Raw genomic sequence first — 19,146 nt, forward strand, 5'->3', positions numbered from 1 at the left:
AGTGTGGGGCAGGCATTTAGAGCAGCGTCAGGGGTTTGCAGTGGCAATGGGGATGGAGTTGAGTTTGAAGAGCCTACCGGGTGCAGGCATTGACCGAGGGAGGAGGTCCGCAGCCTTGCTGGATCTAGCTCGTGTTCCACCCGCCAGCCAGGCGCTGCTGGCCAGAGCCCGTGTCAGGGGGATGAGTGGCCCGGGCAGTCCTGCTGGCACATCTCCAGGCAGCTGTGGTGCAGGCTGGACAGCAGCCTCATTAGCAGACCGGCAGGCACCAGTTCCCACATGCCAGCGGCCCGTGGCCCACACTCTGCTTCCTGGCACACAGCCTAGGAAAGAGGGTCTGGTGGCCCTGCCTCATGCCCAGCTGAGTTTGCCAAACGCCCACACGGCAGCCCCTGCCTGGGGTCACTCTGCAAGGCTGTCAGGTGGCCCAGCTCCAGGCAGAGAAAAGACAAAGGCTGCATCTGCTGCCCTTCCTTTGTCTACAGCACACACGTGCCCGGTGCAGTGACTCTGACATTACACTCAGAAGCAGATCTCCACTCTGTCTTTACTAACTAGGTCATCCACTTGTGAGGAGTTGTGAAGTCATGTCAACTCCTCGAGCCTCAGTTTCCTCACCTGTGAAATGGAGCTAGGAGTAGGCAGTTGTAGGTCCGCAGCTTTGTGGGCATGACTCGGGGCAGGTGAAGACTGAGGACTCCCTGCTCCACTTTGAAGGAGGTAGAAGCTGCATTTCCATCTAGATTTAGATTACTCCAGGCCAAAAGGGGCATCACAAAACCCTCTGTCAGGATGGGCCATCAGAAAGTCCCTTGACCAAATGGACGGAGCAGGCCCTGTGTCCTCAAGAAAAGGTGGAATCCCTGCCTCCCTCCTCCGCCCGGCACCGGCACAGCCACCACCCAAGCATCCGTGGATGATGGATGGCAGCGGGGCAGGTTAGACCGGGGATTCTCAACCAAGTGGGTCTTTCTGTTTTGGGTTGTTTTTTTTTTTTTTCAGTCTCCCAGGCTGGAGTGCAGTGCCGTGATCTCGGTTCATTGCAGGCTCCTCCACCTGGGTTTAAACGATTCTCTTACCTCAGCCTCCCGAGTGGCTGGGCTTACTAGAGCCTGCCACCACACCCAGCTAATTTTTATATTTTTGGTAGAGCTGGGGATTCACCATGTTAGGAAGGCTGGTTTCGAACTTCTGACCTTAAGTGATCGGCCTACCTCGCCCTCCCAAAGCGTGATTATAGGTGTGAGTTACTGTGTCTGGCCCAGCCAGGTGGTTTTGACTCCCCAGGGGATGTGGGGCAGCGTCTGAGGATACTTTGTCGCAACACTGGTGGTGGTAGGGGAGGAGGTTACTGGCATCTGGTGAATGAGAGGCCAGGGACGCTGCTGACCGTCCTACGGTGTGCAGGACGTGTCCGCACAGCACAGAACATTGTGGCCCCATGTGTCAGTAATGCTAAGGTTGAGAAAGCCTGGGTATTGCCTTCTCTGCTTCCACACACTCAAAGCCATGTATTAACTTAGGTTATCCTTGCAGCAGTGCCACGAGATCAGTGAGACGCCCTGGCCCTGTCAAGTTAGGATCAAGGGAGTTATCTGGTGTCTCACGCTGCCCTCCCTTCCCAGCGATCTCTCTGTGGCCTGAAGCTTGGCTGTGTTAGACGTGGTTCCTCTTTCCTGGTGACTGAAGCTGGTTTGGTGAGTCCAATATTAATATTCTGACCGCTGTCAGAAACAGGCATGAGGCAGCTGTGAGAGCCCAGTGTGTCTGCACTGAGGTTTTCTCCCTAGACCTCCTGCTTTCTGTGCGGCTCCCCGACCCTCACAGCTGGGTTGGAAGCGCGTGTTGGGCGCATGTCCTCGGGCAGCCTTCCTGCTTGGCAGGTGTTATCGGGCATTCCACCTGCTCTGGCCCCATTCAGGGCCCTTCCAGCTCTAACCTGGAACCAGTGGCCCGGGACTGCCTCCACTCCCCCCACACCCCGCTGCAGAGCCGTCTTGAGGTCTGGCCGGGGTGGGGGCTTTACCGGGCACAGTCCATCACGGAGCGCAGGTGGTGGGCGATGAGCAGCACGGTGCACTGTGCAAACCAGCTCCCGAGCGTGGCCTGCATCTGCAGCTCCGTGCCTGGGTCCACAGCAGCCGTAGCCTCATCCAGGATGAGGATCTGGGTCTTCCGGAGAAGAGCACGCGCCAGACACAGGAGCTGTTTCTGGCCCACACTGGGAATGATTGGGACAATTAGGTGGGCTGTGTGTTGGCACATCGTGATGTGTGGTGTGTGCCCAGAAACAGGTCTGTGAGAGTGCAGGAGTGAGGTGCCTGTGTTGAGACATCCCCATACACGGGGTCTGCAGGCTGCAGAGCTGATGGGAATCCCTTTCCTGCCAGCTTTGAGCAGGCTGACTATGGGCAAGTCATTCAAATCCTTTGTGTCTCAGTTTTCCCTCCTGTGAAATGAGTATTTTATTTTTTTCTGTTGGCCATTTTTTTCCCTTTGCCCTTTTTTTTTTTTTTTTTTTTTGAGATGGAATTTTGCTCTGTCACCCAGGCTGGAGTACAGTGGCACAATCTCGGCTCACTATAACCTCTACCTCCCCATTCAAGCAATTTTCCGGCCTCAGCCTCCCAAGTAGCTGGAATTACAGGCATGCGCCACCACACTAGGCTAATTTTTTCTATTTTTTAAGTAAAGAGACAGGGTTTCATCATGCTGTCCAGGCTGGTCTCAAACTCCTGACCTCAGGTGATCCACCCGCCTTGGCCTCCCAAAGTTGGGGTTGCAGGCGTGAGCCACCGCGCCCTGGTAGTTCTACTTCTAGTTTTTTTGAGAAATCCTCATGCTGTTTTCCATAACGGCTGCGCTAATTGACGTTTCCTCCAACAGCGAAAGCACGGCTTTGACTTCAGTCCTGCCCTTGCCAACAAACCTACGATGACCCACCGCTGCTTCCAGAATACAATCTACACTCTTCCTAAGACCTTCCAGGCTGGTGTCAAGCGGGCCTTCAATGTACACATGTACAACACACGGGTGGGACTTGGGATTCCAGGCATCAGCCACCGCACCTGCCCTGTCTATGGCTATTTCTATTTCTGCATCTTCGCCTTGTACCAGACACATTCTAAGTGCTTGTATATATGTTGACTCAACCCTCCTCATGTCCACAAAGGAAGGTATTATTGTTCTCCTCTTCTGAAAGAGGAGGACATGGATACAGAGAAGCTCAGTGGCTTGACCAACATCTCAAGGCTAGTGGTGGGTCCCTAATTAATTTGAACCCAAGTCCTATGACCCCAGAGTCTGTGGATGCCCCCCACACACACTGAATTGTGAAGACAAGTCATGTAAAAGTGTGTGGGCTTGTCACAGAGTAAGCCCTTGGCATGGAGTAGCAGCCTCTAATTACAAAAGTGGAGAAGTTGAGATTCCAGGTCATGAGGCCAGTGAGTCCCTGACCCAGGTGGGAACTGGGCCCTGGGACCCAGCATGGCTGTCTTACACAGTAAACCCTTCCACAAAACGTCTAAAGCATCCCTTTAGATGATCAGAACCCACTACCGTCACACAGGCGTTAGAGGGCCTGGGTCTTGTCCCGACCTCACTACTTACAAGCTGTGTGACCTCGGGCAAGGCTCAGGCCTCCAATTCCAACTTTGAAATGACATTATCAGGAGTGTGACTCTGAGGACTGTAATGAATAATTACTGTTTCCTCTCTGCCTGGCACTGTTGCAACAACTTTGTGCATATAACTCAATCCTTGCAAAGTAGGTGGGTGCTATTTCTGCTTTGCAGATGAGAAACTGAGGCACAAGAGATGGGTAAGTTGCCCAAGATCCTAGAGCTGGCAAGTGGGGGGCCTGGATTTGAGCCCAGGCAGTCTGTCACCTGTGTATACTCTCACCTCCCAAGCAACGCTGCCTCTCTAGTGCTGGAAATTACTGCCTACTGAGAGCCATTCTGACACCCTCAGGGTCAGAGGGGTTTATAAATCCTGAACACCTTCTTTTGTTTTGAGAGGGTCTTGCTCTGTCGCCCAGGCTGGAGTGCAGTGGCGCTATCTCAGCTCACTGCAGCCACTGCCTCCTGGGTTCAAGCGATTTTCCTGCCTCAATATCTCAGCCTCTTGAGAGGGGATTATAGGCACCTGCCACCACACCTGGCTAATTTTTTTTTTTTTTTTTTTTTTGAGACGGAGTTTCGCTCTTGTTACCCAGGCTGGAGTGCAATGGCATGATCTTGGCTCACCGCAACCTCCGCCTCCTGGGTTCAGGCAATTCTCCTGCCTCAGCCTCCCGAGTAGCTGGGATTACAGGCACGCGCCACCATGCCCAGCTAATTTTTGTATTTTTAGTAGAGACGGGGTTTCACCTTATTGACCAGGATGGTCTCGATCTCTTGACCTCATGATCCACCCACCTCGGCCTCCCAAAGTGCTGGGATTATAGGCGTGAGCCACCGCGCCCGGCCTAATTTTTGTATTTTTAGTAGAGACAGACACAGTTTCACCATATTGGTCAGACTGGTCTCAGCTGACTACCTCGGCCTCCCATAGTGCTGGGATTACAGGGGTGAGCCAACATGCCTGGCCACCTTAGTTTTTTTTAAAAGCATATACCTGTACAACTATGTTCATAGTGGTATCATTCAAAGTGGCCAAAAGGTGGAAACAGCCTGGGTACCTACTGGCAGATAAATGGATAAGCAAAATGTGGTCTATCCTTGTAATGGAAAATGATTCAGCCTTAAAAAGGAAGGGAATCTGACACGTGCTACACCATGGATGAACCTGGAGGGCATCATGCTACGTGAAACAAGCCAGTCACAAAAGACAGACACTGATTCCAGATACGATTCCACTTTCATCCACAGTAGTCACACTTAGAGATACAGAAAGTAGAGGCTGCGTGCCGTGGCTCACACCCAGCACTTCGGGAGGCCGAGGCGGACGGATCACCTGAGGTCAGGAGTTTGAGACCAGCCTAACCAACATGGAGAAACTCCGTCTCTACTAAAAAATACAAAATAAGCTGGGGGTGGTGGCGCATGTCTGTAATCCTAGCTACTTGGGAGGCTGAATCAGGAGAATCACTTCAACCCAGGAGGCAGAGGTTGCAGTAAGTGGAGATCACACCATTGCACTCCAGCCTGGCAATGAGAGTCAGACTCTTGTTTAAAAAAAAAAAAAAAAGGTAAAATACTGGTGGCCAGGGGCTGGGGAGGGGAACACGGGAGTTAGGGTCTCATGGGTACAGAGTTTCAGTTTTGTTGTGGAACTGAATGTATGTATTACTACAGAAACTGCACGCTGAAAAACGGGTGGATGGGCTCGTCGTGGCGGCTCGCACCTGTAATCCCAGAACTTTGGAAGGCCTAGGCAAGTCTGCGTGCAGCCTAGGCAACATGGCGAAACCCTGTCTCTACAGAAGAAAGATGAGCTGGGCATGGTGGCTCACACCTCTAATCCCAGCTACTCAGGACGCTGAGGTGGGAAGAAGGCTTGAACCTGGGAGGGGGAAGTTGCAGGAAGCCGAGATTGCACCACTGCACTCCAGCCTGGATGACAGAGCCACACTCTGTCTCCAAAACAAAAGTTGAGATGATAGGAAATTTTATGTGTATTTTTTCCCACAATTTTTAGTTGTTGAGATGGAGCCTAGGCTGGAGTGCAGCGGTGTGATCTTGGCTCACTGCAACCTCCACCTCCTGGGTTCAAGCAATTCTCCTACCTCAGTCTTCCAAGTAGCTGGGACTATGGGTGCCTGCCACCGTACCCAGCTAATTTTTTTATTTTTAGTAGAGATGGGATTTCACCATGTTGGCCAGGCTGGTCTTGAACTCCTGACCTCAGGTAATCCATCCACCTCAGCCTCCCAAAGTGCTGGGATTACAGATGTCAGCCACCACGCCTACAAACCTTTTTTTTTTTTTTTTTTGGAGATAGAATCTTACTCTGTTACCCAGGCTGAAGTGCAGTGGCATGATCTCGGCTCACTGCAACCTTCGCCTCCCTGGCTCAAGCTTTCCTCCCACCTCAGGCTCCCAAGTAACTATGAAAAAAAATAGCCAGGCATGGTGGCACATGCCCATAGTCCTAGAGATGGGGTCTTGCTATGTTGCCCAGGCTAGTCTTGAACTCCTGGACCAAGCAATCCTCCTGCCTCAGCCTCCCAAAATGCTGGTATTACAGGCATAAACTACAGCACCCAGCCCACACTTGACATTAAAACAAAACAAAATTCGATGTTACTTACAGTCCCAGTGAGTGGTGAGGTTACCACCCAATATCAATCGATATTTTTATAGCAAAATAAATACTGAGCAAGAGCAATAAAGACTATCAGTAGCCCCGTGTCAGCTGAGGTTGGGTTTTACCACCAAATAAGCTTGGAAGACTAATTTGGGGGGGAAATCTTGGTATTCAGAGACTGTGTTGGAGCTTGGAATTGCAGATCAGAGACATTTGACCAGGCGCGGTGGCTCACGCCTGTAATGCCAGCACTTTGGGAGGCCGAGGCCGAGGCGGGCGGATCAGAAAGTCGGCCGTTTGAGACCAGCCTGACCAAGATGGCAAAACCCCATCTTTACTAAAAATATAATTAGCCGGATGTGGTGGCAGGTGCCCTGAATCCCAGCTACTCAGGAGGCCAAGGCAGAAGAATCTCTTGAACCCAGGAGGCGGAGGCTGCCGATAGATCGCGCCATTGCACTCCAGCCTGGGCAACAAGAGTAAAACCATCTCAAAAAAGAGAAACATGGTCATTCATGTAAGAGTAATAATCTTACCGGGGGAGGCATTTCCTGAGGGCCCTTGGGGAGAGCCTGGCCATCCCCCCCATCCCCCACCTCCCCGCAGGTCCTGGCCATGGTGGGATGACCATACCTCAGGTCCTCGCCTCGGTCGGCACACTTGTACTGCAGCTGGCCGGGCAGGGGGGCCACCAAAGCCTTGAGCTGCATCGTCTCCAGGGCTGCCCAGATAGCTTCGTCCGAGTGCTCCTCCAGCAAGTCGAGGTTCATCCGTAGAGAGCCAGGGAACAGAATGGGGTCCTGGTGGGGAGAGGCGGTGGATCAGAGCGGGGCCCCACCATGCCTCCCACCTTTGCCCACCCCGCGACCTGCCTCACCTGGGGGATGATGGTAATCCTGGAGCGCAGTGTGTGCAGCCCCACGTGGGCAATGGGACCCCATCGATCCAGATCCCACCTTCAGCTGCCTCCTGGAGCCACAGCAGCCCACAGGCTAGGGAGGACTTTCCGGCCCCTGTCCTGCCAACGATGCCCACCTGTCCAGGAGGAAAGCCCTGGTCTGACTGGAGGGTCCTTGGGCATTTTTGGGGTTATGTTTCCACTATGCCCCAGCTCTGTCTGCCCATCCCTCACTGTGTAAAGGCCCCCCTTCCATCTACCTTTCTGTATATCCACCCATCAATCCATCCAGTCTTCCATCTGCATTCTTCTCTATCTTCCCCTTACCTCATCTCTCTCCCATCTCTCCCCATCCATCCTTTAGTTCCTCCATCGTTCTTCATCCTTCTATTGACACCTCTCCATCAGCTCTTGTCGTTTCTACTCCCCCACCCCATCCGGGAGTTCATCCATCCCTGTCAGTCATCCTTCTTCACACCCCATCCCACCCATCCCCAGTTCCATCCCTCTATCTCTCATTCTTCCATCCCATCCATCCATCCCCAATCCCATCCCTCTGATTCTTCTACCGCATTCTGTCTGTCCATCCATTTCTCATTTCTCCTCTGCTATTCATCAATTTATTAATCCTTTCATTCACTTTTTTCTCTCATTCGTCCATCCTATCCATGTGTCCATTCTCTTATCCATCTCCCATCTGTTACCCCTCCTCCATCTTTATCTCTCTTGCTACTATTGCATCCCCAGCGTCTGACACAAGGTGGGGTTCAACATTATTTAATAAATGACTGAAACATGTGGGTCACCCCATAGTATGCCAGGGCCATGTATAGCACCAGAAGTAAGGGAATTAAAGAGTCCTAGCTCCAGTGTGCCGCCATCTCGTCTAGGAAACAGTGCAACTGAGTAAATGGAATACAGTATGATGAACAATGCTCTTTTTATTGATTGATTCATTCATTTTTGAGACAGAGTCTTGCTCTATCACCCGGGCTGGAGTGTAGTTGCATGATCTTGGCTCACTACAACCTCCACCTTCCAGGGCCAAGAGATTCTCCTGCCTCAGCCTCCTGAGTAGCTGGGACTGCAGGTTCCTGCCACCATGCTCGGCTGGTATTTGTATTTTTAGTAGAGATAGGGTTTCACCATGTTGGCCAGGCTGGTTTCATACTCCTTGGCCTCCCAAAATGCTGGGATTGCAGGTATAAGCCCCAGCACCCAGACAACAACACTGTTTATTACCAAGCTCTGGACCTTTGGCAACTCAGGGAAGCAAGGCGGTGCTGCTCATGCTGCCTGGGATTTGGTAGCAGTAAAAAGAGAAGGCCTCACAGAGGAGGAGATACTTGCATGGAAGCTTGAAGGTTGAATAGGAGTTCAAGGAAGGCGAACACTGCAGGTAACGAACCCACCAAGTGGGCTTCCAAAACTAGAAGCTCATGGAGCTCATGGCACCACGTGCCCTCTGGCAGAGACGCAGCTGCTCCACAACACTGGCTAAGCCCAGGCAGAGCAATGAAAGAGGAGGTGGGGCAGGACCTGGGCTAGGCAGAGCCTTGAATACCAAGCTCAGGAATTCAGACTTCAGCCCAAGAGAAGCTGGAACTACTAGAAGGTTTTGAGCAGGGGAATGACATGCAGTGTCAGTCACGCTGATAAAGATCACAGGATGGCTGTGCATGGTGGCTCGTGCCTGTAATCCCAGCACTTTGGGAGCCCATGGCAGGTGGATCATTTGAGGTCAGGAGTTTGAGACCAACCTAGCCAACATGGTAAAACCCAGTCTCTACTAAAAACACAAAAATTAGCCAGGCATGGTGGTATGCACCTGTAATCCCCGCTACTTGGGAAGCTAAGGCAGGAGAATCACTTGAACCTGGGAGGCGGAGGTTGCAGTGAGCAGAGACAGTGCCACTGCACCCCAGCCTGGGCGACAGAGTGAGACTGCCTCAGAAAAAAAAGTTTTCCATCAAGATGACCAAATAGGAACAGATCCGGTCAGCAGTTCCCAGTGAGAGCAACCCAAAAGACAAGTGATCGCTGCATTTCCAACTGAGGTACCAGGTTCATCTCATTGGGACTGATGAGACAGTGGGTGCAGCCCAAGGACAGCAAGCCGAAGCAGGGTGGGGCATTGCCTCACCTGGGAAGCACAAGACGCCAGAGAACTCCCTCTCCTGGCCAAGGGAAGCCCTTGGGAACAGTTCCCTGCACTCTGGCTCAGATACTGCACTTTTCCCACGTTCTTCACAACCCGCAGACCAGGAGATTCCCTCCAGTGCCCAGAACACCAGTGTCCCAGGTTTCCAGCACAAAACTGGGTGGCCATTTGGGCTGCAGGAGATTTTTTCTCTCATACCCCAGTGGCACATGGAATGCCAGCCAGCCGGCCAGCCTGCACTGCTCATTCCCCTGAAAAAGGGGGCTCTAGCCAGGGAGACATGTGATATGGCTTGGTCGATCCCACCCCCAAGAAGACCAGCAAGCTAAGATCCACTGGCTTGAAATTCTCACAGCCAGCACAGCAGTCTGAGCTCGACCTCGGATGTTTGAACTTGGTAGGGGGAGGGAGACTGCATCTGCCATTGTTGCAGCTTGGGTAGTTGGTTTTAACCTCGCCTGTGTAAAGAAAGTCACAAGGAAATTTACACAGCAACTGGGCAGAGCCGACAGCGGCTCAGCAAGGCCTCTGCAGGGAGACTGTCACTAGACTCCCTTCTTGCTGGGGAGGGCATCTCTGAAAAAAGGCAGCAGCTCATCAGGGACTTATAAATAAAGCCCCCACCTTCCTGGGATAGAGCACCTGGGACAAGGGGCAGTTGTGGGCTCAGCTTCAGCAGACTTAAATGTCCCTGCCCAGCAGCTCTGAAGGGAGCAATGGATCTCCCAGCACAGTGCCTGAGCTCTGATAAGGGACAGACTGCCTCAAGTGGCTCCCTGACCCTGTTTATATTGACTGGGAGATACCTCATACAGGAGAGCTCTGGCTGTCCTCTGGTGGGTGCCCTTCTGAGACGAAGCTACCAGAGGAAGGAACAGGCAGCAATCTTTGCTGCTCTGCAGCCCCTAGGGGTGGTTCCCAGGCAAGCAGGGTTTTGAGTGGACCTACAGCAGAGAGGCCTCTTAGTTTTCCTTCCAGCAAAAAGAAACATCAACAGAAAGGACGTCCACTCAGAGACCCCATCCAAAAGTCACCAACTTCAAAGACCAAAGATAGATAAATCCACAAAGACAGGAAGAAACCAGCACAAAACTGAAATTCCCAAAAACCAGAATGCCTCTCCTCCTCCAAGGGATCTCAACTCCTCACCAGAAAGGGAACAAAACTGGATGGAGAATGAGTGTGACAAATTGACAGAAGCAGGCTTCAGAAGGTGGGTAATAACAAACTTCTCCAAGCTAAAGGAGCATGTTCTAACCCAATGCAAGGAAACTAAAAACCTTTAAAAAAAAGTTGAGACAAAATGCTAACTAGAATAACGAGTGTAGAGACTAACATAGACGACTTGCTGGAGCTGAAAAACACCACGAGAACTTCGTGAAGCATACACAAGTTTCAATAATCAAACCGATCAAGTGGAAGAAAGGCTATCAGAGATTGAAGATCAACTCAATGAAATAAAGCAAGAAGGCAAGATGAGAGAAAAAAGTGAAAACAAATGAACAAAGCCTCCAAGAAATATGGGATTATGTGAATAGACCAAATCTACATTTGATTGGTGTATCTGAAGGTGATGGAGAGAGTGAAATCAAGTTGGAAAACACTCTTCAGGATATTATCCAGGAGAACCTCTCCAACCTAGCAAGGCAGGCCAACATTTAAATTCAGGAAATAGAACACCACAAAGATATTCATCAAGAAGAGCAACCCCAAGGCACATAATCGTTAGATTCACCAGAGTTGAAATGAAGAAAAAATTGCTAAGGGCAGACCGAGAGAAAGGTTGGGTTACCCACAAAGGGAAGCCCATCAGACTCACAGCAGATCTCTTGCAGAAACTCTACAAGCCAGAAGAAAGTGGGGGCCAATATTCAACATCCTTAAAGAAAAGAATTTTCAACCCAGAATTTCATATCCAGTCAAACTAAGCTTCATAAGTGAAGGAGAAATAAAATCCTTTACAGACAAGCAACTGTTTTAAGAGATTTCATCACCACCAGGCCTGCCTTACAAGAGCTCCTGAAGGAAGCACTAAACATGGAAAGGAACAACCAGTGCCAGCCACAGTGAAAACATACCAAATTGTAAAGACCATCAACAGTATGAAGAAACCACATTAACTAACGGGCAAAACAACCAGCTAGCATCAAAATGGCAGCATCAAATTCACACATAATAATAATAATCTTAAATGTAAACGGGCTAAATGCCCCAATCATAACACACAGACTGGCAAATTGGATAAAAAGTCAAGACCCATTGGTGTGCTGTATTCAGAAGACCCATCTCAGGTGCAAAGATACAGGCTCAAAGGGATGGAAGTAGATTTACCAAGCAAATGGAGAGCAAAAAAAAGCAGGCATTGCAATCCTAGTGTCTGTTGTTTTAAAATCTATTTTATCAAAGATTAAAAGAGACAAAGAAGGGCATTACATAATGGTAAAGGGATCAATGCAATAAGAAAAGCTAACATATGTATATATATACATGCACCCAATACAGGAGCACCCAGATACATAAAACAAGTTCTTACTGATCTACAAAGAAACTTAGACTTCCATACAATAATAGTGGGAGACATTAACACCCCATTGTCAATATTAGATCAAGACAGAAAATTAACAAGGATATCCAGGACTTGAACTTGGATCTGGACCAAGCAGTCCTAATAGACATCTACAGAACTCTCCATTCCAAATCCACAGATTATATGTTTTTTCTCAGCACCACATCACACTTATTCTAAAATTTACCACATAATTGGAAGTAAAATGCGCTCCTTAGCAAATGCAAAAGAAGGGAAATCATAACGGTCTCTCAGACCACAGTGCAAGCAAATTAGAACTCAGGATTAAGAAACTCACTCAAAACCACACAACTACATGGAAACTGAACAACCTGCTCCTGAATGAGTACTGGATAAATAATAAAATGAAGGCAGAAATAAACATGTTCTTTGAAACCAATAAGAACGAAGACACAACATACCAGAATCTCTGGGACACATTTAAAGCAGTGTCTAGAGGGAAATTTATAGCACTAAATGCCCAAAAGAGAAATGAGGAGAAATCTAAAATCAACACCCTAACGTCACGATTAAAAGAACTAGAGGAGCAAGATCAAACAAATTCAAAAGCTAGCAGAAGTCAAGAAATAACTAATATCAGAGCAGAACTGAAGGAGATAGAGACACAAACCCTTCAAAAAAAATAATAAATTCAGGAGTTTAAAAAAAAAAAAAAAAAATAGACCACTAACCAGACTAATCAAGAAGGAAAGAGAGAAGAATCAAATAGATGCAATAAAAAATGATAAAGGGAATGTCACCACTGATCCCACAGAAATACAAACTACCATCAGAGATTACTACAAATACTTCTATGCAAATAAACCAGTAAATCTAGAAGAAATGGATAAATTCCTGAACACTTACACCCTCCCAAACTAACCAGGAAGAAGTTGAATCACTGAATACACCAAACAAGGTCTGAAATTGAGGCAGCAATTAATAGCCTACCAACTGAATAAAAAGTGCAGGCCTAGATGAGTTCACAGCCGAATTCTACCAGAGGTACAAAGAGGAGCTGGTGCCATTCCTTCTGAAATTGTTCCAAACAATACAAAAAGAGGGAATCCTGTATAACTCATTTTGAGACCAACATCATCCTGATACCAAAACCTGGCAGAGACATAACTAAAAAAGAAAATTTCAGGCCAATATCCATGATGAACATTAATGCAAAAATCCTCCATAAAATACTGGCAAACCGAATCCAACAGCACATCAAAAAGCTTATCCATCATAATCAAATCAGCTTCATCCCTGGGATGCAAGGCTAGTTCAACATACACAAATCTATAAACATAATCCATCACATAAACAGAACCAAAGACAAAAACCACATGATTATGTCAATAGATGCAGAGAAGGCCTTCAACAAAATTCAACAGCCCTTTATGCTAAAAAGTCTCAATAAACCAGGTATTGATGGAACATATCCCAAAATAGTAAGAGCTATTTATGACAAACCCACAGCCAATATCATACTGAATGGGCAAAAACTGGAAGCATTCCCTTTGAAAACTGGCACAAGACAAGGATGCCCTCTCTCACCACTACTGTTCAACATAATATTTCAAGTTCTGCCCACAGCAATCAAAGGGTATTCAATTAGGAAAAGAAGAAGTTAAATTGTTTCTATTTGCAGATGAGATGATTGTATATTTAGAAAAGCCCATCGTCTCAGCCCAAAATCTCCTTAAGCTGATAAGCAATAAGCAACTTGAGCAAAGTCTCCGGATACATAATCAATGTGCAAAAATCACTAGCATTCCTATACCCCATAACAGACAAAGAGCCAAATCATGAATGAACTCCCATTCACAATTTCTACAAAGAGAATAAAATATCTAGGTATACAACTAAAAAGAGATGTGAAGGACCTCTTCAAGGAGAACTAGAAACCACTGCTCAAGGAAATAACAGAGGACACAAACAGATGGAAAAACATTCCATGTTCATGGTTTGGAAGAATTAGTATCGTGAAAATGGCCATAGTGCGCAAAGTAATTTATAGATTCAGTGCTATCCCCATCGAGCTACCATTGACCTTCTTCACTGAATTGGAAAAAAACCACCTTAAACTTCATATGGAACCAAAACAGAGCCTGCATAGCCAAGACAATCCTAAGCAGAAAAAAAAAAAAGCTGGAGGCATCATGCTACCTGATTTCAAACTGTACTACAAGGTTACAGTAATAAAAACAGCATGGTACTGGTACCAAAACAGAGATGCAGATCAATGAAATAGAACAGAGGCCTCAGAAATAACTCCACACATATATAAACATCTGATCTTTGACACACCAGACAAAAGCAATGGGGAAAGGATTCTCTATATAATAAATGATGTTGGAAAAACTGGCTTAGCCATATGCAGAAAGCTCAACTGAATCCCTTCCTTACACCTGTTACAAAAATTAACTCCAGAGGGATTAAACATAAGACCTAACCATAAAAATTCTAGAAGAAAGCCTAGGCAATACCATTCAGGACATAGGCATGGGCAAGGACTTCATGACTAGAACAACAAAACCCAAAATAGACAAATGGGATCTAAGTAAACCTAAGAGCTTCTGCACAGTAAAAGAACCTATCATTAGAGTGAACTGGCAACCAACAGAAGGGAAAAAAAATGTGCAATCTACCCATCTGACAAAGGGCCAATATCCAGAATCTACAAACAACTTAAACAAATTTTCAAGAAAAAAGCAACCCCATCAAAAAGTGGGTGAAGGTGTTTGATTTTCTGTTCTTGTGTTAGTTTGCTGAGAATGATGGTTTCCAGGTTCATCCATGTCCCTACAAAGGACACGAACTCATCGTTTTTGATGGCTGCATAATATTCCATGGTGTATATGTGCCACATTTTTCCTGTCCAGTCTATCATCGATGGGCATTTGGGTTGGTTCCAGGTCTTTGCTATTGTAAACTGTGCTGCAATGAACATTCGTGTGCATGTGTCCTTATAGTAGAACGATTTATAATCCTTTGGATATATACCCAGTAATGGGATTGCTGGGTCAAATGGAATTTCTATTTCTAGGTCCTTGAGGAATCGCCACACTGTTTTCCACAATGGTTGAACTAATAACACAAGAACAGAAAATCAAACACCACATGTTCTCACTCATAGGTGGGTGTTGAACAATGAGAACACATGGACACAGGGAGGGGAGCACTATACACTGGGGTCTGTTGGGGGGGGGGGATAGAGGGCGGTGGGGAGTTGGGGAGGGATAGCATGGGGAGAAATACCAGATATAGGTGAAGGGGAGGAAGGCAGCAAATCACACTGCCACATATGTACCTATGCAACAACCTTGCATGTTTTTCACATGTACCCCAAAACCTAAAATGCAATAAAAAAAAATAAAAAATAAAAAATAAAAAATAAAAGTGGGTGAAGGATATGAACAGACACTTCTCAAAAGAAGACATTTATGTGACCAATAAACATACGAAAAAAAGCTCATCATCAATGGTCATTAGAGAAATGCATATCAAAACCACATTGAGATACCATCTCATGCCAGTTAGAATGGCGATCATTAAAAAATCAGGAAACAACAGATGCTGGAGAGGATGTGGAGAAACAGGAATGTTGGTGAGAGTGTAAATTAGTTCCACCATTGCAGAAAACAGTGTGGCGATTTCTCAAGGACCTAGAACTAGAAATACCATTTGACCCAGCAATCCCATTACTGGGTGTATACCCAAAGGATTATAAATCGTTCTACTATAAAGACACATGCACACATATATTTATTGTGGCACTGTTCACAATAGCCAAGACTTGGAACCAACCCAAATGCCAGTCAATGATAGACTGGAAAAAGAAAATGTGGCACATATATACCATGGAATACTATGCAGCCATAAAAAATGATGAGTTCATGTTTTTTGCAGGGACATGGATAAAGCTGGAAACCATAATTCTCAGCAAACTGACAGAAGAACAGAAAACCAAACACCGCCTGTTCCCACTCCTAAGTGGGTGTTGAACAATCAGAACGCATGGACACAGGGAGGGGAACATCACACACACGGGCCTGTCAGAGGGTGGGGGGCTAGGAGAGGAATAGCATTAGGAAAAATACCTAATGTAGATGACAGGCTGACGGATGCAGCAAACCACCATGGCATGTGTATACCTATGAAACAAACCTGCATGTTCTGCACGTGTACTCCAGAACTTAAAGTATAATAATAAAAAAAAAGATCTAATTTTTAAAAATCACAAGAGACCAGATTGGAGTGGTGAGACACGATCCACTGGAAACCTCGAGTAGGAAGTGGGCATCGGGGACAAGGAGGGGACGGGAGGAAGCCTGTGTAGTTTCAGAGGCAGGGAGGAAAGGCATTCAGTAAAGGGGTCCGATGAGGCCTCTGTAAATGGGATAGTACTAGCATCTCCCTTATATGTTTGTCGTGAGAGTAAAAATGCAAATAATAAAAGCATTAGTAAACATTTCTGGAGCACTTCGTATGAGCCAAGCATTTTTTATGTGTTAACTCAAACTTCACAACAACTCAAAGATCAGTATTACCAGTCTCATTTTACAGATGGGAAAACTGAGACAGAACTATGAAGTGATTTTCACAACGCCTCCCACAGCAAAGCCAATAACCCATTTGTGCAAACTGGAAAATGTCCTTTGAGCATTTAACACACTGCCCAGCACATATTAGGTGCTGGGTTAACGTTAAAGGAAGAAGAAAGTCAGGGACTTGCTTCCTTATCTGAGGACACCAAGGTGGCTGAGGAAATCACAAGATGGAAGCAGGTTTGGGGAAGGTGAGGACTTCTGTGTGGGGAGTAATAGGTCTGAAAGCTAGGGGACCTGAGGCGGGGACACTGAGGAGTCAGCTGGTGCCCAGGGTTTAGGGCCTGGCTGGAGTCCTTTGGCCTGAACTCCATGAAGAGGACATTGTGAGACAACCACTCACCTTCTCTCCTGCGTGGACCTTGAAGGACACGCCCTGCACAGCCAGTGGGAGCTCAGCTCGGTATCTTAGCCCAAAGTCCCGGAACTCGATCTGCCCACCATGAGGCCAGGGGGGCTGAGCTGAACACGTGGGCAGCCTCCAGGGAGCCTGGAGCAGGAGGGGACACTGAGTCAGAGGGCAGCCTTCCTCTAAGACTTCACACAAGATGGCCCAGCTCTCTCAGCTTCAGTTTTCTCTTCTGCAAAATGGACATATTTATTCCTGTTTTACAGGGTTATGGGAATTCAACAAGGGCGGACATGGGATGTGTTACTATCATGTTGCTGGAATGTTGCCATCATGTTGCTGTTGCCGTTATGTTACTATCATGTTGCAGCTACACTGCTGTTGCAGTGCTGTTCCTTATGGTCCCTGCCACTCCCATAGGTGATCAGCTTTCCTCAAGCTCAGAAGCAAAGGAACCAAGATTTGGCCTCGCTCCAAACCTTATGCTCCTAACCACTGCTGACACCCTGTCTGTGACTCTGACCTATAGTGGTGGGGTTGAGTCAGGGGAGAAGAGGGTGCAAGCTCCAAAGCCTGCAGCAGACGTCAACAGGGACCCACTGTCCCCCGATATGTTCCTGCTGGGACCCCCTCCCCACCTCCCCACCCATCACCTCCTTGGGTGTCCAGGCATAGTCCTGCATCCGCTCCACTGACACGATGCTGTTCTCTAGGTCTGTCCAGTTGCGAACAACCCACTGCAGTGTCTGGGTCACCTGGTGCAAGAAGGCATCTCAGGCTGGGTTTGGCAAGGCCACTTGAGGGCGTGCATCAGCCCCCCTGGTTTCCCAGCCTTTTCTGGGAGGCCAGACTCAGGGGAGCAAAGAGGGGAGGCAGGAATGGGGCAGTCTGAGGACCTGGACCCCGGGAATTGGGATTTGGATGCAACCAACAGGTCCCTCCCCTTCCTTCAGTAGAACCAGAGCAGGCAGAGCAAAAAGCAGCTCTCAGACATCAGCCTGTACAAACTGCCTTGATGCAGGTGGGAAGACAGAACCAGAGAGGGTGTGTGGCCCCCCCCAAGGACACCCAGCAGGACCCAGGGTCACTGATTCCATTCTGACAGCTTCCCCACAGTGACCAGGTGGCTACTGATTTCCCATGACACTTGAAACTGCTCCAAACTCCTTCCTGTGAGCCATTACCAGCTCTAGCCCTGCCATCCTGTCCCCAATCTTGTCTCCCAGCACCCCTGCCTTCGCCCACCCTCTCCAGCCACACCCACTTTCCTGCTGTTCCTCTAACACACCAGGGATGAACCTTCAACTCCCAGGGCTTTTTCTTCTGCTGTTATCTCACTTCCTCCTAAGTCACCTCCTCAGAGAGGCCTTTCTGGATGTAGTAGGAAAATGCCCCCACCCCCCACCCAACATGCTCCAGCCTCTTACTTCATCCCTAAGCTTAGCAGCCTCGACTGTAAAATGAGGATAATGATGGTACCTCTGGTGGGGTTGTGGGCAGGATTAAGTGAGTTAAGATTTATAAAGCTCTTGCCCACTGTGGCCCATGCCTATAATGCCAGCTTTTTGGAAGGCCAAGATGGGAAGATTGATCCCAGGAGTTGGAGGCTGCAGCAAGCTGTGATCACGTCACTGCACTCCAGTCTGAGTGACAGGGTGCGACCTTGTCTCAAACCAAAACCGCAGGGCATGGTGGCTCACACCTATAATCTTAGCATTTTGGGAGGCTGAGGCAGGCAGACCATTTGAACCTAGAGTTTGAGACCAGGCTGAGCAACACGGTGAAACCGTTTCTTAAAAAAAAAAACAAAGAACATTAGTCAGGCATGGTGGTGCACGCCTGTAGTCCCAGCTAACTGGCAAAGTGAGGTGGGAGAATCCCTTGAGCCTGGAGATGGAGACTGCAGTGAGCCAAGATCACATCACTGCACTCAAGCCTGGGTAACAAAATGAGATCCTGTCTCAAACAACAACAAACCAAAGTGAACAAAATTGTATAAAGCTCTTAGAATAGCGCCACCTCCATTACGAATGCTTACATGTGTATGTACACATTTTTTTCACAGATGTCACGAACTGACATTACATACTGTTATTAATAGTTAACAAAATGTGGCCGGGCACGGTGGCTCATGCCTGTAATCCTAGCACTTTGAGAGGCAGAGGTGGGTGGATCACTTGAGCACAGAAGCTGGAGACTAGCCTGGCCAACATAATGAAACCCCATCTTGACTAGAAATACTAAAAAATAGCCAAGCGTAGTGGCTTACGCCTGTAATCCCAGCAACTTGGGAGGCTGAGGCATGAGAATTGCTTGCAC

The 19,146-nt window shown here is 47.9% G+C and overlaps 1 protein-coding gene across 1 annotated transcript in view; it reads right to left on the reverse strand.

The window, feature by feature from the left end:
• Positions 1–982: 982 nt before the first annotated feature.
• LOC135270619 (ATP-binding cassette sub-family C member 6-like) overlaps positions 983–19,146 on the reverse strand; it is a 79,226-nt gene continuing 61,062 nt past the window's right edge. The window contains 6 exon segments of the mRNA XM_064366271.1: positions 983–2,221; positions 6,886–7,052; positions 7,130–7,188; positions 7,191–7,287; positions 16,822–16,968; positions 17,481–17,582. Coding sequence (XP_064222341.1) covers positions 2,023–2,221; positions 6,886–7,052; positions 7,130–7,188; positions 7,191–7,287; positions 16,822–16,968; positions 17,481–17,582 — 771 coding nt within the window. The 3' untranslated portion in view covers positions 983–2,022.

The sequence above is a fragment of the Aotus nancymaae genome, unplaced genomic scaffold, assembly GCF_030222135.1.
Source record: "Aotus nancymaae isolate 86718 unplaced genomic scaffold, 86718_ANA_hifiasm-v0.15.2.pri h1tg000064l_1, whole genome shotgun sequence".
NCBI classification, from domain to species: domain Eukaryota; kingdom Metazoa; phylum Chordata; class Mammalia; order Primates; family Aotidae; genus Aotus; species Aotus nancymaae.